Source organism: Rattus norvegicus, chromosome 1, assembly GCF_036323735.1.
Source record: "Rattus norvegicus strain BN/NHsdMcwi chromosome 1, GRCr8, whole genome shotgun sequence".
Taxonomy (NCBI): domain Eukaryota; kingdom Metazoa; phylum Chordata; class Mammalia; order Rodentia; family Muridae; genus Rattus; species Rattus norvegicus.
In genome coordinates, this window is record NC_086019.1 from 107,933,654 (window position 1) to 107,958,328 (window position 24,675).

The 24,675-nt window shown below is 48.6% G+C and overlaps 2 protein-coding genes across 3 annotated transcripts in view; both read left to right on the top strand.

Moving 5' to 3' along the window:
• LOC134483127 (uncharacterized) overlaps window positions 1-15,055 on the top strand; it is an 84,877-nt gene extending 69,822 nt beyond the window's left edge. The window contains exon 1 of the mRNA XM_063278370.1: window positions 1-15,055. This exon is cut by the window's left edge and continues 69,822 nt beyond it. Within this exon, the coding sequence (XP_063134440.1) occupies window positions 2,335-3,651 (1,317 nt within the window). The 5' untranslated portion in view covers window positions 1-2,334 and the 3' untranslated portion in view covers window positions 3,652-15,055.
• Window positions 1-24,675, top strand: part of Nav2 (neuron navigator 2) — a 658,579-nt gene that overhangs the window by 133,686 nt on the left and 500,218 nt on the right. The gene's annotated exons all lie outside the window — the stretch shown is intronic.

Consider the following 24,675-nt stretch of genomic DNA (forward strand, 5'->3'; position numbering starts at 1 on the left):
GTGCCAGGCCTCGTGGTTTCTGAGGGTGCTTTTTATAGATAGTACACGACAAGTGTGCTAATCAGGCACCTTGATCTGAAAGGTGAGACTTGGTTCTGCTGCATCAACGACACAGTTGTCATTACCGCTGACTTGCTTCGTGACTTTCACGCCTCTCTCCGTTCTGTCCTGTCATCCATGGTGTGTTCTATCAGGAGTGTTATCCAACAGAAGAGGCTGAGACCAAAGAGGGCCCGAGAGCCAGCGAAGTGTGTGACAGCCCGAGTCCCGTCAGGATGAACCAGAGAGGGTCTTAGAGCCAGCGAAGTGTGTGACGCCTGGAGTCATGTCAGAAAGTTTATTTATGTGGAGAGCTTATGTCCCTGGGGAAGGTCTGATTGCTAAGTCAAATCCCAGGGTGGTGGCACCCTGGGTGGTAGCCATGCTGCTCTCCTTATCCCCTCCCCTACAGAGTCTCTACAGGTGAGACAAGCTGGGGCTATGACCCTGAGGAGGAACCTTGTGAATGCAAACAGTCACCCATGGGCCAGTTAGTGCACAGAGACACCGGATACAAATGGATTTACAACATTATTTAGGAGGGCTGAGATTTTTTTCTCTCTCTCTCTCCCATCAACTAATGTGGGTTTAATTGTGTGTCCCAAGAGGTAACTCGAGGTCCTAATTCCTGTTGCTTCAGACTTGATCTCACTTGAAACGGGTGTCACAACTGTTCTCATTAAAAACCGGGCTACTTTACAGGAGAGCCAGCCCTTACCAGCTGCCATCGGTGTCTGTGTGACAAGGAGGTGGAGGCTGGCCTGCTACTGCTGTAAACCGAGCAGTATCAAGGATGGCTGAAGTTAGGACAAGGCAAAGGAGGATCCACCCAGTACCTCCTCCAAGTGGCCACCTTAGCTTCGAACCGCTGGCCCCTCCTATTTGTTACAAGACAGCCACCGCTGCTCTTAGCCACCAGCATGTGGCACTTGATTTGGTTTCAGAAACCAGCACAAGTCTCTCCCTAGTCTCAGCTGGCCTATATTTTTCCTGAAAATACTGTGACCATCACACAGCCTGGCACCGGATTCTGGAAGTTATCGGGTCTGGCTCTGCACTAGTCCACCCTGAGTTTACCTTCTGAGCACCTGGAGCAAGACAACTGTAATGTCTCCATTTTCAACGGTGCAGTGAGACCTCAGCCGTACACCAACACACCCTTCGCCTACAGCTTAGCCAGCGTTTTCTCATCGCACTCTTAACAGCTGATAGCTCTCTAATGCCCCTTTCCTCTGGGTTTGCTCTTACAGACATCATACGGAGCAATTTCCATTGCAGCTCCCATGGATAGGAGACCCTAAGCTCTGTCATCCCACCGAGAAGATGATGGCATGGTCAGAGTGCACCTTCCCTGTGGCTGAGGGATGCCACTCACTCCCTTTGTCTTTGAGACCTTGCGTTTGTCACATTGCCCCCAGAACATGCCCCTCAGTTCTGTATGTCCCACCTCACAAGGAGTCAAAGGGCTTAAAGGGTTCTGGGTAGCAGGCTGGGCTACCGGACAAATTCCTATTTCCTGGGCTGGTTCTCTGCATAAACATGATCCAGGTTTTAGGGAAATCTCTTGTCTCCAGCAGCTACCCCTCCTGTGAGGGATCAGCTTTGATAACAGATTAGCCTCTAGAGCACATCATTCATCTGGCCATTCCAGTTCTGTTCCTATAGTTAATGTTCTGTGACTTTGCAACCCATGCTGGGTGTTGAGGATGCACAGGGAGTGAAAAGCAAAGCATTCCTGCTCTCCAAGAGCTTAAAGAACTCACTCAGGCTGCCGGGGAAGCCAGGCAAAGAACAACACAAAGGGTGTTAAGTGCCCTGAGAGGGGACCTCAGGCAAGCTGGCAGAATGCAAGCTCACACACATGCCAGGGGGCACTGCACACATGCTCACCCTAAGCCTTGGGAGGAAGACCTGCTATCACCCCACATGGCTAAGGCCATGCAAGGCACCATGGGAAGCTGTGCAGTGATGAGCTGCCCAGATCCCCTACACTAACACTGCTGTACTTTCTGCCCTTATCGTTCCTGTGCTAGGGACTCACAGCTTCTAGTGACTCAACTCAACCTCTCACATGCTCTGCCCAACCGCTCTTCACATTCCATGGCTCTCCAGCTGTCACCCCAGGTGGATGACTTCACCTCTGTGCTGCAGGGCTAGTCTTGAGATGCTCCCCTGACCCATCTCTTTCTGATCAAACCTCATGGCTCTGGTCTGCATTTGGAGTACACCAGCATGCCTTTCAAATCCTGGTCTGGTCTGTCTTAGAGTAGGGTGTGTGTGTGTGCGTGTGTGTGTATGTGTTTGTGTGTGTGTCTCTGTGTGTGTGTGTCTGTGTATGTGTGTGTCTGTGTATGTGTGTGTCTGTGTGTGTGTGTCTGTGTATGTGTGTGTCTGTATGTATGTTTATGTGTATGTTTATGTGTATGTCTGTGTGTGTCTGTGTGTTTGTGTGTATGTTTGTGTGTGTGTGTATGTATGTGTGTGTGTGTCTGTGTGTGTGTCTGTGTGTGTCTGTGTATGTGTGTGTCTGTGTGTGTGTTTGTGTGTATGTTTGTGTGTGTCTCTGTGTGTGTTTGTGTGTATGTATGTGTGTGTGTGTCTGTGTCTGTGTGTGTGTCTCTGTGTGTGTTTGTGTGTATGTTTGTGTGTGTGTGTCTGTGTGTGTGTCTGTGTCTGTGTGTGTCTGTGTGTGTGTTTGTGTGTGTGTTTGTGTGTGTCTCTGTGTATGTGTGTGTGTCTGTGTATGTGTGTGTGTCTGTGTGTGTGTCTGTGTGTGTTTGTGTGTATGTTTGTGTGTGTGTCTCTGTGTGTGTTTGTGTGTATGTATGTGTCTGTGTGTGTTTGTGTGTATGTTTGTGTGTGTGTCTCTGTGTGTGTTTGTGTGTATGTATGTGTGTGTGTGTCTGTGTGTGTGTATCTGTGTGTGTGTCTGTGTGTGTGTGTGTGTCTGTGTGTGTGTCTGTGTGTGTTTGTGTGTATGTTTGTGTGTGTGTCTGTGTGTGTGTTTGTGTGTATGTATGTGTGTGTGTCTGTGTGTGTGTGTATCTGTGTGTGTGTGTCTGTGTGTGTGTTTGTGTGTATGTTTGTGTGTGTCTCTGTGTGTGTTTGTGTGTATGTATGTGTGTGTGTTTGTGTGTGTGTGTCTGTGTGTGTCTGTGTGTGCATGTGTCTCTGTGTGTGTGTATCTGTGTGTATGTGTGTGTGTTTCTGTGTGTATGGGTGTGTCTGTGCCTGTGTGTGTGTCTCTGTGTGTGTGTGTTTGTGTATGTGTTTGTGTGTGTGTGTTTGTGTGTATGTTTATGTGTATGTATGTGTGTGTCTCTGTGTGTGTGTGTTTGTGTGTATGTTTATGTGTATGTATGTGCGTGTGTGTGTGTGTATCTGTGTGTGTGTGTGTGTGTGTGTGTGTGTGTGTGTGTGTGTGTGTGTGTGAATGTCTGCAGTTGTGGCAGATACCCATCTTCCCGCTTGGTTGGGCATTTCCTTCACAGCAGTTATTTTTTTTTTTTTTCGGAGCTGGGGACCGAACCCAGGGCCTTGCGCTTGCTAGGCAAGCGCTCTACCACTGAGCTAAATCCCCAACCCCCTTCACAGCAGTTATTAATCTTGTAAGTCCCTCATTTGTTTGATCTTTCAACAAACATTTAGTGATTTAACATTCCTCTCCTGACAAAACGGTACATTTGATGAAATCAGAAGTCATGCCTGACTTGCCCACCTGTGTACTTTTCGAAAGAAACAGGAGAATAAATACTGTTTTAATCACCATAATGACAATGGACTGGATGTTTGCACTCCGCACCAAATTAACACATTCAGATCCTAACTCCCAACCTTTTCCCAAGGAGATAAGGCAATGAAAAGACTCTAGAGCATTTCCCAACTCTTCCATGAAAACTCAGTAGAGAGATCAATCTGTAAGGCAGCCCCAGAACCTGCCGGTGGCAACAACCCCACTCTGGGACTTCAGCCTCTAGAACTGTGGGAATAATTCCAGCATCCAGGAGGTTCCCCTGGCTGTTCCTATCCTGCAGACCATCAGCCCAGCGTACACATGCTCCATGGGCTCCTCCCGTCTTACATCAGCAGACCTGGTCCTGGGGCTGCAGTCTGTTGACTCAGAAATGACCAGGCCCAGAAAAGAACCTTCGGAAGCACATGGACCCACAGAGGATCAAGTTAGCTGTGTGGGCACCAGAGGCCTGACGAGTCAGGGAGACATAAGGCCCCCGGGGGATGCTGATGCTGAAGTCTGGGATGCACACTGGGCCATCAGCTGCCCCACAAGCCTGCCCTTGGGGTTGTATTTATTTTGAGCTACACAAAGCACACTTGGCTAACTGAGCAGGAGGGAACCTGGTTGAGACCTTCTCTATTCTTCACTTTGGGCCTGAGGACCCAAAGGTCCTTTTATTTTTGCTGCACCAAAGGGCACCAGGAGCTGGGCTATCCTCCATGGTGCAGGCTTTGTAGAGCATGCATGGCAAGGGCTGGGCTGCTTCAGTGTGATGTGTCCTTACACCAGCAGGCATTGGCATTTTAACACACACACACACACACACACACACACACACACACACACACACACACACAATTTTACAGTTGAAAGTATCCCTTGCTCCTGGTCAGGGTGTCTTGCTCAGTACAGATGAGTTTTCAAAGTGCTACCAAAATCTAACGAAGTGTTAGAGGGCCTCCAGTGTAGAAGAGAAGGAATCACACCAAGCCCATGGCAAAACCCATGCCACAGCCATTCTACAAGACCGACCTGACGGTCTGCCTCATCTGTCCAGTCTGACCTGGTCCTGGGCCTCTGTGCTGACCACAGTACCTATTCCCCTGCTCTGCCCACTCCATGCCTCCTCCAGACTTTCAGTGTCTCCCACTTCTCTCCTTCCCCACCCTTCAGGGCCCCTCCCCTATTTCACTTTTCTCTATAGACCACGAGGGGCTCCTTGGGCAGGGCATGAGCGGGCCAGTAATAGCAAATACCAAGGTATCTCAAGAAAGCGGAGCGGGAAAATGCTTCGTCCCCAGCAGGACCAGTGGCACGTCCCCAGGTGCGCTGGGTACCAGGTGCTTGGCTGCTTCCTATCCCAAGCTGGTGCTGGCAGGAAACAGAGGTGCGGGCCTCCAGGGAGCAGAGACTGCTGCTGCTGCATCTCATTAATCTTCTGCTAATTGTGGCAAATGGGATTTTACAGTTCCCCAGGCCCTCCCCAGGAGCTATGGCTGCACCTCGAGAGGGGGGCTAGGGAAGGGATTGCAGGCCAGCCACGGAATCCCTTCAAGACCCCCCTGACTTGTGCAGTATGCTCTCTGTGTGACTCTGGGATGGAGGGGTAGAATCTACACTGAGCCTTGCCTTTCTTTCTCCCAGGCCCTAATGACATCCTTGGTGTAAATCAATCACACTGCCTGTCAGGGAGCTTGTGGCCAAAAGGATGACTGAGTGACTCAGCTGACTCTCAAAGTGGCACATAATTCCTTCTGAAGGTTTGCTACCCAGGGCCCAGCAGCCTCGGTCGCCAAGCTGCGTAGACCAAGGTCCTGAATCTACTGTAAAAGGGAAGCTGGCTCACCAGCTATGGCCTCTTGGTCTCTGGGTCTGTACTTCCTCCCCTGTAATGTCTGAGAAGAATAATCACCTCTCTGGGGATAGAACAATGAAATTAAACTGCATCCAAGTGCTTCTGGTGGAGGACGTTTCTTAGCATCCCTTCCTAAGGATGTCCTCGCCTGTCTAGTTCTCCTCAACCCTTGCTTTTTATGTGATGGCGGGCACAGCTCTCCATTAATAACCAGTGCTTAGACTAATGAGTGATGGCTGGGCTCCACACTTTGTCTCTGCTCTCTACCACACCCTCCAGAGGGAGCAAGGACAGGACCAGGGATAGAAACCCTATCTGAAGGTGCCCTAACAAAGATGAAAACCTGAGGCTGTTCTGCCCAGCCTTGTACCTTGGGGGTCAAGCCCAAGTCTTCCTTTCTCTTTGCCCATTACCATCTGGTCACTTTTGTAAAGAGCCCCAGCCAACTGTCACCTCTTACTCCTGTTGTGAGAGACAGACTGAGAGAGGGATAAAGCTGGGGTTTCAGTGTTTGTGCAGTAGTCACCTTGCTGAATATCTTGGATAACCATGGGGTCCCAGTTTCTTGGTCTGGCAAGTGAGGTCTTCTTCCCAGAGCAGTCTCAGAGTTTCTTAGGACTTGGGAACATGCGGGATCCTCAGCTCAAGTGGACAATACAATCCAGGCACAGCCACACAGAGGCCTACAGAGGCCATGGGTAGAGCCATAGCAAGAGCTGGTTCAGAGAGCTCCTGTTTCTTTGATTAAAGGAGCATAGCCTCCACAGGCTTCTCATTGGCTGATTGACAGAGAAGATGCAGCTTCCTCCTCATGGAGTTGACAGGGTTCCTCAGGAAGGGGACACCCACAGTGGTGACCCAGCTTTTTGCCTTCCTCATAGCTGGGGCATCCCTAGCTACCCTGGCCCTGGCCAGAACCCCTGAGGCCCCCCAGCTTCTCACAGTGTATGCCCAGTCTCTGACAGACACTGTCACCCATTCGCAACCACAGTCATTGATTTTAGGCACTGAGATTACCTTCTGTTTCTTCAAGGCAATTTCCCTGAATTGGAGAAAAATCATGAAACATCGGATAAGGGAGTTGTGTCTTCTTGTTGTTATTGTTATTGTTGTTGTTGTTGTTGTTGTTGTTTTGTTTGTTGAAGATGGGAGAGTTATTATCTGCATTTTACTTCATGGGGATCTCCTGATGGTGACAAGATCAGGGTCACAGCTGCCCATGGTGGTGCATGTTTTCAATGCCGGCATCCAGGAGGCTGAGGCAAGAGGGTTGCCATGGGTGACACAGAATGAGTACCAGGCCAGCTAGAGCAAAAATAGATATCGGCTGTCGTCCGGCTACTTAACCATATCCATGTAAATTAATTCAACCAACCTACATCTGGGGTCTCATAGTTTACCATCTGGGCACAAGGACTGGGTGAGGTACGAGTTTATTCATATTGTCTTTATGAGTGTAATGCCATTCACAGAAAGATGTTAGAATGCAGTTTCCGTGAGAACAACTGAAGCCTGGGAATGTCAGATAAAGGCTTTTGAGCTCCAAGGCTTGTTGGACCAGTGTCACTCTGTAGACTATCACCCTGAGCTTGAGGTAGACACAGCCTTGAAGTACTGTCGCTGTCGCCTTATGAACTAACACATCCTCTAGAACACAAAATTAACAGTGGCTAAGTCGCACCCAGACCACAGTCCTCTGCGAGCCCACACACACTGCTGACCAGTGGAAACCACTTCATGCCTGCCCTCTGGTGCTTTCAGACATCCTCCTTCCTCACACATACACAGGCTGTTCCCTCTACCAGGAAGGAAGCAGCCTCCCATGATGTGTGCACCATGAGGTCTAAGTCAGGCTCCTCATGGGGATCTGCATCTGAGCTCTGCCCTTTCTCACCTCTCAGACTGCTAAGGTTCCCTTCCCCAGAAAATGGAGAGATGCCAAGTCCTTGTTGCTTGATAAGTCAGAACACCAGTCCTGCCTTGTCTAAAATGGCGGTTCTCTAACACAGTGGTTAACACATCTGCCACACTTGGGGCCACCTCCCAAGTCCCTTCCTCTCAAGACCCATAGGGGCCAAAGCCCCGCACTAACCTAATGCTGTATCTTATGTTGGCCGACCTAATGCTATAACTTATGCTTAGCCAAACTTGGCCATGGTCTATGGAGTAATTTCTCTCCAGCGCCCCCAGCCTCACCTGCCTTCTTCTGTAGCATCCTCACTCTCTGCATGTCACCCTGCTTCCTTCTCAGCCGATCACACTCACCTCCCTGGGCCCTGCAGTGGACTGTGTTCTCTCTGTCTGGATCCCTCAGCCATACCACCCTGTCCTGATCTTTCCCTGGAGAGCTTCTGCACTTCATACAGTTTAACATTTAACTCGGCTTCCTGGGCTTCCCCTGGGAAGTCTGTAGATAACCCGGGTTGACCAGATCCCCACCTCAAGACCACCTTCTTGCCCAGACCCCCCATATAGTACTTGTTGTCCTTGTCCACCTATCTAACCCCCCTGTTTGGCTGTGACCTCAAGGACTGGGCCGCCTCTGGATGGAGACCTTCTTGGCTCTTTGGAGCATCTGCCCATTAGGACAAGCGCCTTCTGGGGACTGGGTGTGACTTGGCCACTGTTACCTTTGTGTTGTGGATGGTGTGTCAGTTTGTAAGGGGACAGTGCTTCAAGATTGTCTACATCTAATGTACATTTCCTGCTTCGAGTTCAAACCTTGTTCATCAGCACAACAGCTAACAGCAGTGCCCGATGACAGATGGCCCGGCACTGAGCCTGAACCCTGGCTCCACAGCAGGCCTGGAGTAGGGCACACATGTCTGGCATGGTAGATGCTTTCATTGATCTAGAGTCCATCTCTAAGGGTGCTGTTGTGAAGTCAGCCAGATGACATCAGTGCCAGCAATGGGGGCTGGGCCTAAAAGGGCCAGGCCATGTCTGCAGTCTCCTAGGATGACTGGACCAAGTAGGCCATCTCTATTCTAATATGGAGACTTTCTGTTTTATGTGTTATGGTATTTAGTTTTATTTTGATTCTGAAGTTTATGGTAGGAGGTTCCAGAATCCGACTTTCAAAGTCTCTTCAACATTAAGAACACCCTCAGATAATGCCATCCCAACAGTTCAACAGACATATCTGGGTTTTCACAGTTCTTACTCAAAATCATCATGTCTAGGCTCTTGGGCCTTGTTTAGCAGACAATTAGGATTTAGTGCCTGGCATGCATGAACAGTGTTGGATGACACAATTCTGTGTAAGAGACTATAGTGATACCTTCCCCACTTCCTATTAGCCCCTTCCTACTTCCTGTTAGCCCCTCCCCACTTCCTCTTAGCCCCTCCCACTTCCTCTTAGCCCCTCCCCACTTCCTCTTAGCCCCTCCCCACTTACTATTATCCCGTTGTATGAATTGGCTGGCTGGTTATTACTCTGTGAATGATACTGGCTTCTCCATTAAAGAAATATCAAGTTAGCATCCACATTGCTGTTTGGGCCATAAATTTAAGGCAAAGTACAGAGCCCAGCACCAGCATGGATGCCATAGCACTGAGTGCATCAGTGCTAGATCTTAACCTGGCCGCATTGGGAACCCCAGAGGGACATTAACATGCCTTGGAGAAATGGACAAGTAGCCAAGATGAAGTCTCATGCTGGTCTCTAGTGGCCTCTCCCGCTGAATGTTTCAGATTATCAGGAATGTGTAGGATCTGCCATGTTTCCACCACAGCCATTCTAGTTCATATTCTCTCTGAGAGTTGGGGTTGATTTCTTCTCAGCTATCTGCATCTCCATCCAAGTGAAACAGAAGAGAGAGGTGCAGACCAGGGAGGTGAATCCTGCTGTCTGTTGCTAGTGATGTGGAAACCATACATCTTGTTTAAGGAGGTGCTGACAAGTCTATGTACACAGGGAACCACCCCAAAGCCAAGGCTGGGAAGTTCCTCAAGTATGAGGCACCCTCAGTGAGGACCACCATGTCCGCAACACTTCTGGGACCACAGACAGACTAGGAAGAGGGTCTTGCTTCCTTACAATTAGTGACTTTGGAGATCTCTATGCCACCAGGGAAAAGCCTGCCCTTACCTGCTCTTCTCATCTAGTAATGGACAGGGAAGGTCTCCTTGGGACCCTTGCCCTGCCCTGCCCTGCCCTGCCCTGCCCTGCCATTGCCTGAAGATGTCTGCATCTTCTCCCTTGCTGAAACATAGCCGTAGCATATATTCAATGACCTTCTGAGGCTGCTGTTGGAAGGACGGTGGTCCAGAAAATATATTCTTGAACCTCGTGGACAGTGGGACACCAGAGGACATAAGGACATTCTGGGTGAACACCTGAGAGCTAACACCATTCTGTTGTTTACACCCCTGCCTTGCCAACAGGTACAAAGAGGGAGCAGTGGACATTGCAAAGCATGGCCTGAGAACAGCACTAATTCCCTCCCAGCATCCTGATGTTAGTGTCCATGCATGACCCTACCCTTACACGGTCCCCATGGAATGTATGTCCTTTCTGTCTTTAATTACCCTGTGGCCATAATAGCTGAAGGAGAATTCAGACGTCCATTCTCCTCTTGGGAGATAAAAGCATGATCAAACTTCATGAAGATTCAGGCATGACTGCTTGTCCCTCTCCCAAGACAGCTATCACTGAAACGTACAAACAACAGGGGCCTTCGGTAGGAGATATCCCCTTGGGAGCCTGTCACCTGACTGCGACTCTCTTCCCAGTACTTGCAAGCACCCGTCTCACAGCCTTCCAATCCTTACCATAAATCTCCTACTATAAATGTAGAGCTCTCGTTTTTTATATGCAAAACTTAAGAATATTCTACTAATATGATCTGTTCAGGTGCAGAGTAAATATTTTTTTCAAACAAGAAAAGTGTGTTCTATCTCCAATGAGTTCAGAGAAGTTTCCATTTCTAGAGTTACAGACTCAGTAGCCTCATCAAGATGGTCGAGAAGGGTTTTTTAGGTTTTGTGTTTTTAATGAAATTTTGGAATCTTTGCATGTGCACAGTGAGATAGCTGATGAGTTTTCAGCTGATGAATTTATATTTCAAAAAGATACTATATCCATAGTCGGGGTAATTTATATAGTTTTTTTAAATAATTTGTGTATGAAACGAAGTTTCATGGTGTGGACGTTTTTACTGTGTCATGTAGATGCTCAGAACATCTCAGACCTGGGAGCAATTCAGATGTCAGTTTTGAATTGAGAATCCTCAACCCACGTTCCCAATTCTACCACTGTCAGGCATGCTGGCTACCATTATGACTGTGACCAATTACCTGACAAGCAGAGACTTAGGGCAAGTTTTGGCTCCAGTTAGAGAGGATATATGGGAAAGAAGAAAGCACGCTGGTGGGAGTGTGTTGTGTCAGCAGGAATGTGAGGCTTCTTGCTTACATCATGGTTGTGCGGGAAGCAGAGGCAGGTGAATGCTGGCATTCAGATGGCTTTCTCCCTGTTCTCTTTTTACTCAGACCAAGGCCCCAGCCCATGGGATAGTAGCACATACCCTCAGAGAGTGAAGTCTCCTCCTCTCAGTTAACTCTCGGAAAATGATATCACCCATGTATCCAGTGCCCTAAACGTTTCCTAATTCAGTGTTGGCAATCAAAGCCAGGCGGTCTAGAATAGAGGGATGGCTTAGCGAGTGAAGGTGCTCACCACCAAGCCTGCTGGCCTGAGTTTGATCCCTGGAACCCACACAATGGAAGGAGAGGGCTGACTCCTCTGACCTTCACATTGTGGCCCTGCTGCTGTCATTTCACTCTCAGTAGTGAGCATTATTTCTAGGTGACTAGATAATGTCCTCAGACCCACACACGTAATAACACCTTCCTCTCACTGATCCTCAAAACATCACGGTGCTCCTTCTCAGATGAGTTAAATCCTTTGTCCCACGTCCCTTAGCAAGCTAGTGAGGAGCCAGGGTACGACCTTATATGTCTTCAGAACCTGCATTCATAGCACTAAGCATCCTGGTCTCCAGATCTGGAGGGGACAAGGGTGAGATCCAGGTCAGAGTCACCTGATCACATGTTCTCATCTGGCCAATGAGATGACACTCCTTCTGTACTGCTGCCGTAACAGCTATGGGGAGAGCTGAGCCACACTGGAGACAGGGTCTTCCTGTAACTGCCCTCCCACAATGCTCTGAGAGCTGTCACCAGTCTGTCCTCTCCAGACAGATGCTTTTTCTCCTTAGAGAAAGTACATCGCTGTCCGAGGACATTTTACCTGCCAGGCCCTCACCTGTGTGGCTGCTTTCATTTCATCTGGGACTCTTACTCACAGGATGCCAGCTATGGGTTCCTTCGTTTGCGTGTCCAGCGGTTTCCCCCATTGTGCTTCTGTTTGGGGGCCCAGGAGTCCGAGCTACCTTCTGGTATCATCTACTTCATTTGTTTGCCTGTTTGATTCTTGCTCAACTCCCTGACTCAAGTACATGCTCCCTGGGAGCAGAAACAGATCAGCCACGCCTTGCTGTGCCCAAGAGTGCAGTGCATGGCTAATTGTTGTTCAAGTGATTTGGGTGAGCATGCTCTAGCACCCACCTCAGGTATGGCACTCTGTGAAGAGAAAACAATGTCAAGGTGAAGGGTACAGCCCATGGGCCCTAAGAGCTTGATGCCTCATAGGGGCGGAGGCAAAGCAGGATGCAGGGCAAATAAGAAAAGGATTTGAGCAAGGAAGGAAAGGAGAGAGCTCAGCGTGGGGTGGGAGGTGAGAGACAATCACTAAGCATCTGATGAAGTATGATAAATATGGGGATTATAGATGGCGTCGGGCCTGGGAAAGGCCCAAGGGGACAAGGCTCAGGGCTGCAGGGGTTCTGAAACAACTTTCTGGAGCCCAGGGAGTGAGGGTGGAGTAGAAGAGGCCAGCTTTGAGAGCACTGCCCCATAGCAGGAACCTAGATCTCATTCCTTACAGAAAAGAAGCCATGAAGACAGTTCACACTGATAACCAAGGAAGTAACTCTCGGGCCAGCATCCAGTGCTCACCCTGCTACTCTTTTTCTTTAAAGATCTGCTTGTTTTTTATTTTATGTGTATGAGTGTGTGCCCACACATATGTCTGTGTATCATGGGCTTGCAGTGCCCATGGAGGGCAGAAGTGGGTTGAATCCCCCAGAACTGGAGTTAAAGATAATTACAAGCTGCCATGCGGATGCTGGGAACTGAACCTGGGTCCTCTGGAAGAACAGCCAGTGCTGATCCATCTTTCTACCCCTTCATTCTGCTACTTTCCCATCATAAAATTGGCCCAGGAAATCTACGTCCGTGAGCCCATTTTCTCATTTGGAGTAGGTGAACCTTTACAAATGAATGTTGAGTAATTGGGGCTTCTGTCGTTGGTGTGGTTTGCACAGAACCAGCAGAGGATGTAGAAGGGGCTTGATTCAAGCTAGATCCCTCAGTCATGCTGTGGACTGTGACTTGACAGTGGCCATGGGGTAAGCAGGGGAGACAAGTACAAGGCAAAGAATTAGAAAACTGTTGGAATAGTTAGGAAAGCTCAGACTCGGAGCCTCTATGGTAGAAACCTGGTTAAAAGAGGCACAGCTGTACTTCAGCCCTAAAGACTAAGGGAACAGAGACCATAGGAGCCCCAAGTCGGTGAGGGTATAGAAACTCAGGTACAGACTAAGGGGAGACACAGCCCAGCCTAGCATGGGTCCCCCTGCCAGCTCTTTGCTTCTGTATCTTCTTTGGAAGACAGAGCCAGTTCTGAATCTCAGGAAGCTCCTGTACTGGGAAGGAGTGTCCCGTCATTTGTAATGAGTGATGCATTTTTAATTAAAATGGAAATCACTGGAGCATTCTGTAAAGTTTTACTTGGGGAATTTGCCTTCTTGCAGGCTCTGCCTTAATTAGCATTCTATTTATCCCTTATTAATAAATGATATCCAAGCAGTTCCTTCTGCCTCCTTTGATCTCAGGGTCTCGTCATTCATGAGACAAACTCTGTTCCTCACTGACAGTCAGAGATCAGTGGGCCCAAGCAGGTCCGACTTGGAGTTCGAGAGCTAGGGTTCTCAAAACATACCAGCAACATGGAGACTTTTTTTTGGTTATCTGGGGTCCAGAAGCTATCATGTGCACCTCCAAGGTTGAAGGTGGCACCTTCTGAAAACACACCTTTTTGATGGAGCCACTAAACTGGGCAGTTTAGACTCATGACAGCGGCCCTAGATTGATCAGTCAGGACCCAGCTCCAGGAGCTAGATGCCAAGGAGCACTTGCTGATCTTTGACCCAAAGTCAAGAAAGCTCAGTATGTCTTTCACGATCACAAAGCCAGGCAGCGAGTGCCAGAGAACCGTGGAAAGCTGATGTGCTGTGTTCTGTCTTACATTGGGGGCTTATGTGCATGGTCCTGATCAATGCTCTAAGCCAGGTAATAAGAGTAAAATAGCTTTACTCCAACCGCCTAGAAGACAGAACCAGCTGGGGTGAAATTCATCAGCCTCCTTACAGCTCTCCAGCTGTAAGACAGTTAAGGCTGAGACTGTGGACTGCAAGGCCCTCAGCTCCATTTGCTGAATTAGAACTGCACTCTCCCAGTTTGAACCTACTGCCCTGACTGTTCAGGGTAACATCCGGTCCTTTCTGCCCAGAGTGTGTGCACTAAGGACCAGCAGCGCTAGCCCATAGGTGTATATTAAAATGCAGGACCCAGACCCCACTACAGACTCATGAATCAGACCCTACACTTGGACAAGGTCCCAGGATGTGCCAATACTTGCTAAGCTTAAAAAACAAACTAGAGATCTGAGCACCTGCCATGTCTTAGTAAAGTTCAGGGTGCAGATGAGGCCTGTGACCTTGGCCATGAGCCAGATTCTGAAAGCCGAAAGCTAAGATTACCCTATATTCCCAGGTTGGCGCCATTGGACTTTGGGAAGATGGTACAGGAGCCAGGGGCCAGTCTTAGTATCCCCAAATGACTGGCAAATGCCTTTAGTTTTATCATAAGCACACAGTAGAGCCTGTCACACAGTAGGGCCTTGGTCACACAGATCTTTGCCTTTGTCAAGAGTTATAATAGGCCCAAAGTGTAGCTGGTTATTTAGGACAGTAGAGGATTGGATTGGCAATCACACGTGCCTTTGATTAATAAAAATGAAATGAAACAGAGATATGCGCTAATTGCCTTTCAGACACAGGGTTTATTTGGGACAATGCCTTTCAGATTGTGAGGCTCATGGGATAAAGGAGATTGTAAAACAGTTCATGACAAGTGGCACACAAATGTCAGTAACTGCAGTCCCAACGTTCTGACACCACTGTCTATGATTGTACCGGAATACATGTGTGCACATACAGAGAAAGGCGCATACGCATAAATAAAAATGAAATGAAATGAAAAGTTCTCTGATGGTCTGGAATGCCTCCTTATTTTTGGAGAGAGAGGGAGAGGGAGAGGGAGAGGGAGAGGGAGAGGGAGAGGGAGAGGGAGAGGGAGAGGGAGAGGGAGAGGGAGAGGGAGAGGGAGAGGGAGAGGGAGAGGGAGAGGGAGAGGAAAGAAGGGGAAGGGAAGGAGGAACGAAGGAAGGGAAAAGGGAAAGAAAAGGAAGAAAGAGAGCAGGAAGAAGGAAGGGATGGAGGGAGGGTGGGAGAAAGGGAAGGAAGGAAAGAAGGAAGGAAGGAAGGGAGGAAGGGAGGAAGGGAGGGAGGAAGGGAGGAAGGGAGGGAGGAAGGAAGGAAGGAAGGGAGGGAGGGAGGGAGGGAGGGAGGGAGGGAGGAAGGAAGGAAGGAAGGAAGGAAGGAAGGAAGAAAGGAAAGAAGGAAGGAAGGAAGAGAAAGAAAGTGTTACAGAAACCAGGAGAAGCAGCTGATGCCCCAGAGTGTGTTCCTGCAGCACTGTGGTTAGAGCAGCATCAACTGAAAAGGATGGTGCTGTGACAGTAACTAGCAGGGTAAACTGCCAGCTCTGTGTGTTCTAAGCTGGCCTATGCCACCTCCCATGGATGGCCTGTCACTGTCACTCCCTCATAACTGAGGAGATATGAAAAGCTTTATCCTAAGCTTCCTGCTTAAAGAGCGGCAGAGGCTGGGTTCCCAGCCAAGGCTCTCAAGCCCCTTCCTTTATGCATCTCCATGCCCACCTGCTACCCAGGTCCTGCTGAAGAAGCGGCTCATCCATTGGGCTGAGCCAGTTCAGTGATGGGCTTTGGGACCAGCTAACTCTGAGCAACCGCCAAGTGTCTCTTCCTGCCATTTGGTGAGTTTGAGATGGAGCAGCCTTAACCGGCTGTATCCAGACGGGCTGCCTTTAGTGCTGAGCACAGATCACAGGTACAGCAGCGTGTGTGTGTGTGTGTGTGTGTGTGTGTGTGTGTGTGTGTGTGTGTGTTTGTACATGCATGCATGTGCCTGTGTGTGTGAGTGTGCATGTGTGTGTGTGCGTGTGTGTGTGTTTGTACGTGCATGCATGTGCCTGTGTGTGTGAGTATGCATGTGTGTGTGCGTGTGTGTGTGTTTTGCTTGCTGTTTATGTGAATTAACTTCATTCCCCTTCAGTCCTCAGGCTGCTTGGGATCACTTGGTTCATCTAGACTGGCAGGGCATGAGGGCTGACCAATGAGCTTTGGATCTGTGTCTGGCGCCCCTACTCTGAGATTGCAAGTGCCTACCACCATGCTAACTTTGTACATGTGCGCTGAGCATCCCGAATTTTTGGATTACAAGTGCGTACCACTATGCCAGCTTTGTACATATGTGGGAAGCAGCATGTATTTTTTTCTTAAGTTAAATTCCATTAGTGCTTAAACTCTCTAGAATCAATGACTTTATCTCAACATTTAGAACTGAGTTTGGCCTGCTGTGGTGTTTAATAATAAATGCTTGCTGGATCACTTGGGACATATATAGCGAGGCCCTGTCTAAAGAAAAGCAAAAATTCATACATAAGCAAATAAAATAGATGCATAAGTAAATATAGAAAATCAAGAACCCTGTGTCACTTTCATCCCTCCCCCTGTCTCGTTGAGCCTGTGATGCCAGGTAGCCTTTACACTCCAATGTCACTGGAGTGTCCTAAGCTTCCTGTTTAAAGAGCAGCAGAGGCTGGCTTCCCAGCCAAGGCTCTCAAGCCCCTTCCTTTACCTGACCTGAGTCTCCTTAAGGTCGGGTACAACTGTGGTCTACAATCTAGGAGTGTGCATGTGAAAAGGAAAACAGATTCCAGATACTCAGGTTAATTTTTGACTCTTTTCCAAAATTGATCTGACCAAGATCTATTCAAGAAAAGCTCTCGGCAGAGCCTTCCCCCACTTGAGAGAAAGTAGACCCCCCTCCTCCATTCTGAATCTTACTGGATGATTACACGCATGCGCACACACGTTGCTGTACCTGTGTTCTGTGCTCTGCACTAAGGACAGCCAGCCTGGATACAGCCAGTTAAGGCTGCTCAGGAGTTTTATTGCCATGGTGCCCAAGGACCAAAAACCCACACTGGTTTAGTGTGAGCATTGTTGCTAAGCTGGGGAACCTTAGATATGCAGAGCTTCCAAGTTTTACCCGGTATCAATTCCAGTCACAATCAAGACGACTGAGTCCTTGGGCTTGTTTTGGGGGCTCAAAGGCTGGCCTAGAGAAGCTGTAGAGATGGCTCAGTGGTTAAGAGCACTGGCTGCTCTTCTAGAGGTCCTGAGTTCAAATCCCAGTAACCACACGGTAGCTCACAACCATCTGTAATGGGATCCTATGCCCTCTCCTGGTGTGTCTGAGGACAGCTACATAAAATAAATAAAACTTAAAAAAAAAACATAAGAGAGAAAAGGATCTGCCTAGAGGAAGTAGTACAGGTAGGGAATGCTGATTCCCCTCAAGGCTTTTGGGACATTTTCAGCATTATTTTCTTGTTTTGTTTTCAAACCGCAAAGTACAAAATCTATTCTTTTTCCAGTTTAGTAAGCTTTACACGATCGAGTTGGTTTAAACGTTCTCCTCGCCAGTCACATCATAAAATCTAATTATATTTGCTCTTAATTTTCTTTCGTTTTATAAACTGTGCTCTTTTATACAGTCTCTTGACATAAACTTTCTACACAAATCTGGTGATAACTTTTAACTACTGAGTTTAAAAGACGCTCAGACTTCAAACGTTTTTTTTTTTTCTTTTTTTTTTTAATCATTCTTTGGGGGAAGGGAGCACAGGGCTTGAAGCCCATGGAGACATGCAGCCATGTGGAAAGCCATTATCTGCTGCCATTTTGATTCAAGATCAAATGTCATGGGCATTTGAAGCCTTTTCACTGCTTCTGAACGTGATGCAGTCAGGGTCCTTCCTGACAAGTTATCAACAAGCAGGCAGGCTACAAACACTCAGGCCTCAATGGTTCTCTTGAAAGGGGTCTCCCTGTGTTCTGCTGATAATCAACCCACTGGCCATATTGAGGCAGCCACCTCCAAGGGGGAACCCACTGTTCCCCTCCTGATAGGAGCACATAATCCCATCAGTGTCCATGGAAGGTATGTGCCCGCTTCACTAGAGACAATAGGCCAACAGAAAGCGACACTTGTTCCCAGCAACTGAGGGGAGAAACAGGATTGGCTATTCCCAGCCGCCGTCTATAAAGGGTCTTGCCGAGCCCCTCAAGCCTGTTCTTTGTCAGGTTGCAGACTGGGAGACTCAGTCTGCCTTCCTCTACTGCATGGCTGCCACCCACCTTCCCTGAGCAGAATTCCCCTGAAGTCCCACAAAGACCGGTCTCTCAACCCCTTCTTCTGGAGATAAATCCGAGGACCTATGGGCCAAAAGTGGGACCTGAGTTTCCATGGCAGAGGAACAGCCAAATCCTTCATTCTTCACAAAGGACTCACAGTGGTGCCAGCAATAAAAATTGTAATGACTTTCTGGGCACCAAATATTTTTTTAATACACTGTGTATTCAACCCCAAAGTCTCCAAGCAGTTCTGTGTGGCCACTATAGTCACCCCAGCAAACTAGTTGAACAGTGGATAATACAGAGCTGCAGAATCTGGACGCAGGGAGGCAGACACATGGATAGCAGAGCTAAGCCCTCCTCAGGGCCTGACATAGAATGGCACCTTCTGTCATCTACTGTACCATGTTCTATACCTAAAGTGTGACTAGAGTTTCCACAGCATGGGCAAAGCCAAGCTGTTCCTAAAGATGGGGAAAGGGAGATGGAATGGCGCTCTCTCTCTCTCTCTCTCTGTGTGTGTGTGTGTGTGTGTGTGTGTGTGTGTGTGTGTGTGTGTGTGTGTGTGTGATATTGCCCAGGGGTGGGGCTGAAATGCAGGGGTAGGAGTGTGAATATAGACTTGGGTGTCAGTCACGTGATCCCTCTTCGGGGAATACAGGAAGCTGATGTCAGGCTTTTCTTGGCAATCTGGATGTCCTTGGGGCCATCTATAGAAGCAGCAGGCTGAGGGCAGAACTCCTCAGCTGTGCCTTCGGGCTCCTTCCGTGCTGAGAGATGGTCTTACAGCTGAGGCCCCAGATCTCCTTGCCCCATTGGAGAGAGAGCTGAGGCCTCAGGCTTCAGGCTGAACGAAAGGCCCATTCTGACATGGGACATGCTAAAATGACATGTCGTGGGGATTTGTAGGCCTCCCTGGAGCTATTTTCTCCAGGGGGTCATTTTATTTAGTTCCAATTGGACTCTGTGATTGGTCTCATCCAGGGCCAGCTGGTGTCCAGGCTCCATATGGTAAGGCCTAGGAAAATGCCATGTTCCAATTGAAATATACTCTGCCGTGCTGTGGGCCACTGTAATTGCCTCTGACTGGAAAAGGGCTTTGATTTTTAAAAATGAAGCTAGGAAGTAATCTCTCCACTTCCGATTTGTGGTAGTGATGGGCCAATGTCTTCCCCATTAATTCAGACAGACACAGCATGGAAAAGACAGGCAGGGGCCTCGGTGGCTAGCGAGGCCCAAGGAGGGCTCAGTGTGGGAATCTTTACTGCCTAGCCTTGACATGTGGTCTCAGCCCGTCACACTCTGTAGCTAATGTGATGCTGCCCATCCTTTAGCAAATCCTCCCACACATAGAATGACTAATAGATGTGCTTTAGGGGACACAGTCCACCTGCCACACACCATGCTTAGCATTTTACCCTGAGGAAGAACTCGTGATTATTCCCATTTTGCAGATGGAGTAATACGAGTCACAGAGAGTAAAGGAATGCACCAACAGCTCCATAGGCAATACATTTTCGCAATAAGGGTTCCTCTAGGGCCCAAGCTCTTAAGCATTTTGCCCTGAGCTTTGTTTAAGAGACGAAATCACCTAGGACTGTTCCTTAGAAGGCAAATGGTGCTGAGGGCTTTACCGATCCTGTCTGTTGTCTGAAATAGTTCTTATGAGAGCCACTTTAGAGATGAGGACCAGACCAAGCACTCAGAGCTGGGAGTCAGCTTGTGGAAGTTAAAACCTTCAGGGATGAGATCCCGTGGTGGAAGAGATTGAGGTTTGGGAATCCAAGGCTTTGTTCATTATGAGCCAGAAAGTGGCCATGCCCAGAGGTCTGCCTGGCTCAGAGCCCGAGCTCTTCTTTTCTCTCCTGTTCACTCTGTGGTTCCCCAACAGCTGGGGTGGCCTTTCTGGCATGGAAGAAAGCCACCCCTCTTTAGTAAATGCTTCCTGTCACTGCCCAAGTGTATGTCTTTTCATTGGTGAGGACCATCTGGCTAGAAGGTCCCCCTCCCCGAAGTTTCTGCTTCATGTCCCTGGAGTCTCAGAAACCGGGAACCATGTCTGGAGCCGCTGGCACCAACCAACATGTGATCTCCGCTGTCTCTGATAATCGCTGCTTGTAGTTGTGGGTGTGCATGTGGCCATGCATGTGTGCGTGGAGGCCAGAGGTTGATGAAGGGTGTCTACTTCAGATACTCTCCACCTTCAAAAAATATCATTACATTTTCATTCATCATTCATCGTGTGTGTGTGTGTGTGTGTGTGTGTGTGTTATGTGTAGTGTGTGTGTGTGTGTGGTGTGTGGTGTGTGTGTGTGGTGTGGTGTGTGTGTGGTGTGTGTGTGTGTGTGGTATGTGTGTGTGTGGTGTGTGGTGTGGTGTGTGTGTGTGTGGTGTGTGGTGTGTGTGTTATGTGTAGTGTGTGTGTGTGTGTGTGTGGTGTGTGGTGTGTGTGTGTGGTGTGGTGTGTGTGTATGTCTGTGTGGCGTGGTGTGGTGTGTGTGGTGTGGTGAGGTGTGTGTGTGTGTGTGTGTGTGGTGTGGTGTGTGTGTGTGTGCTGTGGTATGTGTGTGTGGTGTGTGTGTGTGGTGTGGTTGTGTGTATGTCTGTGTGGCGTGGTGTGGTGTGTGTGGTGTGGTGAGGTGTGTGTGTGTGTGTGTGTGGTGTGTGTGTGTGTGGTGTGGTGTGTGTGTGGTGTGGTGTGTGTGTGTGGTGTGGTGTGTGTGTGTGTGTGTGGTGTGTGTGTATGTGTGGTGTGTGTGTGTGATGTGTGTGGTGTGTGCGTGCATGTGTGTGTGTGTGGTGTGGTGTGTGTGGTGTGTGTGGTGTGTGTGCATGTGTGTGTGTGTGGTGTGGTGTGTGTGTGGTATGGTGTGTGTGTGTGGTGTGTGTGTGTGTGTGTGCTGTGGTATGTGTGTGTGGTGTGTGTGTGTGGTGTGGTTGTGTGTATGTCTGTGTGGCGTGGTGTGGTGTGTGTGGTGTGTGTGGTGTGTGTGCATGTGTGTGTGTGTGGTGTGGTGTGTGTGTGGTATGGTGTGTGTGTGTGGTGTGTGTGTGTGTGGTGTGTGTGTGTGGTGTGTGTGTGTGTGGTGTGTGTGTGTGTGGTGTGTGTGTGTGGTGTGTGTGGTGTGTGTGCATGTGTGTGTGTGTGTGTGCGTGTGTGTGTGTGCGCGCGCGAGTGCGCGCGCACGCGCGCGCGTGTGTGTGTAGAAGCACACTTTCAGCAGGGCAAAGGATAGGGTTGGAGATAACAGTGTAGACACCGGTGCCCATACAGGCCAGGTTCAAATCTCAAGTCCCCACGATTTATCATTCATGCACTAGTGTTGCAGGCAGGCACCAAAGACCTGAACTGCATCTTGTCTCCCTCGATGGGGAATATGAAGGCTTGAGCAGGCTTGAATAGGCCCTCCTGAACTCTGGTGTACTTGAGAAACCTGCTTTCAGGAGGAACTGGATCTCCTGTGAATCTTCCTCCTATTCCTCACCGTGGGCTGGTTTCTGTCACCTTGTCCAGCCGGAGTCAGGAAGGCAGAGGTGATTAGGAGAGGGAACCCTGACTTTAGAGGCAGGCACAGTTAGAGGTGAGCGCAACTCTCTGACCTGCCATGAAAGTCTTCTGTGCAAGTCCTTCCCACTGTCAGTCAGATTCAGGGTCACCGAAACCCTACAGAGGGCAAAACCCCTACAGAGGGATTCAGCTGCTTGTGTAAGAGAGGTCTGCAGGAAGGCCATCCTGGGGTGCCCCGTGTGGGGTGTGGAGCGCAGTGGTGAGACGAGCCTCCAGGCAGGAGCTGTGCTGACTGCTGGGCAGTGCAGCCACTCTCAATCCTCAGCTCTCCACAGCCACCTGGGGTAGTAACTGCTGAGAAACGAGGGAGGGACAGGTTGCCCTGGAAACCAACTCGGTGGAGTTAGCAACTCCAGCTAATCATCCAAGGCATTTGGGAAGGGGGTTCTGTTATTTAAATTGCCTTGAGAGAGTGCGCGTAAGATTTTACTTCCCATCGAGAGTGGATACTCCACATGTCTGTCTCTCCTTCTCCTATCCCTTTCTTTACTAAAAGTTACTTTAACTGTGCCGGCTATTGTGGTCTCCATCTTCTCTTCCTTCTGCCATCTCTCTCCCTAGCGTAAGGAACTGTAGTTAAAAAGCATAGTTTATTTTCTGAGCCCTGGTGCAATTCCGTCCTCACACATAACGAAGACCTCCTAGGTCCTTCCATCAGGAGAACTTCTGCTCACCTTCAGCTGAGACAGGCCGTAATGGACCTTTGGATTAGGAAGGCTCGGGTGTTCAGAGTGGGAGGTGTAGCATCAGAGCCAAGTAATGCAAGGACACGGGAAAGGCATCTGAATGAGTCAGGAACTTACAGAATTACAGATACGGGATCCAATTGAATGAGTTACCGGCTACAGTTCAACTAACCCAACGTGGTCAGCTGGGTAGTTCCGCTGGTCTTCTGTTCAGCTGGAATCCTGGAGAAATAGGCTCTAATAGATGTGCTGGCAAGTAAGTGCAGACAGGTGAAGAAAAAAGAATTCTTCCTTCCTCCATTGTCCTCATGTAGGTCTCCAGCGGAAGGTATGTCCCACATTAAAGGTGTACGTTGATCTGGATCAAAAGCTTGTGTCCTCCACCCTCAAGATCTGGATCACAGATGTGCTCTCTATTTCTGGATTCTAGAGTTCGTTCCAGATATAGTCAAGTTAATAATTCAGAGTAACCACCATGATCCACCCCTTGTCAACTTGAAACAAATCATATCTCATGTCCGAATGAAAATAATAGCCAGGTCCTAGTAATGTCTAGCATGGCATAACTACCCCTCCTATGACCGAAAACACATTGTAAGTTTAGGAATAGGTCAGTGTCCCTTGGGGAGCATCCTTTTAGTATATCAAGCTTAAATGTGATAACTGCTAATAGTCTCTTAATTGACGTTAAAGAAATAGAAAGGTAACACAAATATCTGTACAAATGCATTCTTAACAAAATAAAACAGGAGCACTCATGTCGATTACAATCCTCATTTCTGCATCTGACCTTAGATGGCCTTTATAACTACCTTCCTCTATTGCACATTCAGTATTTCCTCCACCCTCCACAAGCACCTCAGCAGGTTGTGCCTCTTTTCCTAGAGGAAGGTCCCATACTTTCATTCCTGATGGGTCTGTAGCCCTCTGTATCCTGCCTGGGTGAGGCTGTCGTAGTTTCCCATTGACTTTAATCACAGGACATGGTACTACTAACAGGCTCTCTAAAAGATCTCCAGCACTCCAGACATAATCCTTCTTACCTCCATTGTAGAGAGGCAATCCAATTTCCCCATGTTAATCTGGATCTTTCACACCTCCTAACACTGTTATTCTTTTCTTAGCCTGTTGGTTTAAGGGCATAAGAAGCCCAAAGTGACCAGGGAGAAGTCTGAGCCTCCAGTTGAATAGAATGTTGTGGCTCTTGGCAAGAGTGCTCTCCCCTCTAGAACCAAAACTTCTAGGCCAGCAGTATTTAGGGTTGCAGGAACAGGAAGCAGAAACTTTCCTAATGGGTATCTAGGAGTGATAGTGAGTAGAACTATTCCCTTTTCCACCCCTTGATTCCTGGACCCACCATGGACTCTGGTTATGGACAAACCATAACATATATCAGACCCTAATTCAAAGCATATACTGCCTTCTGAAGAACTCTGCCCCAGCCCTCTATGCTTCTGCCACCTAATTGTGGCTGTAACTGTGTCTACCAAAGGCCTTTCCATCTTTCTATCGGGCCAGCTGCTTTAGGATGGTGGGGAACATGGTAAGACCAGTGGATTCCATGACTGTGGGCCCCCTGTCGCACTTCTCTGGCTGTGAAATGAGTTCCTTGGTCAGAAACAATAGTTATGTGGAATACCATGATGGTGAATAAGACATTCTGTAAGTCCACGGATGGTGGTTTTAACAGAAGCATTACATGCAGGAAAGTCTAATCTGTAACCAGAATAAGAATAAGTATCTACTAAAACATTGTCCTTTCCACAGAGGAAGTGGTCTAGTGCTGTCAACCTGCATCCAGGTTGCTGACTGGTCACCTGGGAAAATGGTGCCATATCTGGGGCTCAGTGTTGGTCTCTGCGGTTGGCAGATGTGTCACTCAGCAGCAGCTATAGCCAGGACAGCCTTGGTGAGTGGAAGTCTTTGTTATTGAGACCATGTATAATCCCCGTCTCTGCTACCATGGACACTGTGCATGTTCCCATTGGGCCTGGACAGGAATAGCTGAGGAAAGACGTTGACTATCCACAGAATAGATCATCCTATCTACTTGATTTTGAACTCCTCTTCGGCTGAGGTTACCTTTTGGTGAGCATTTACACG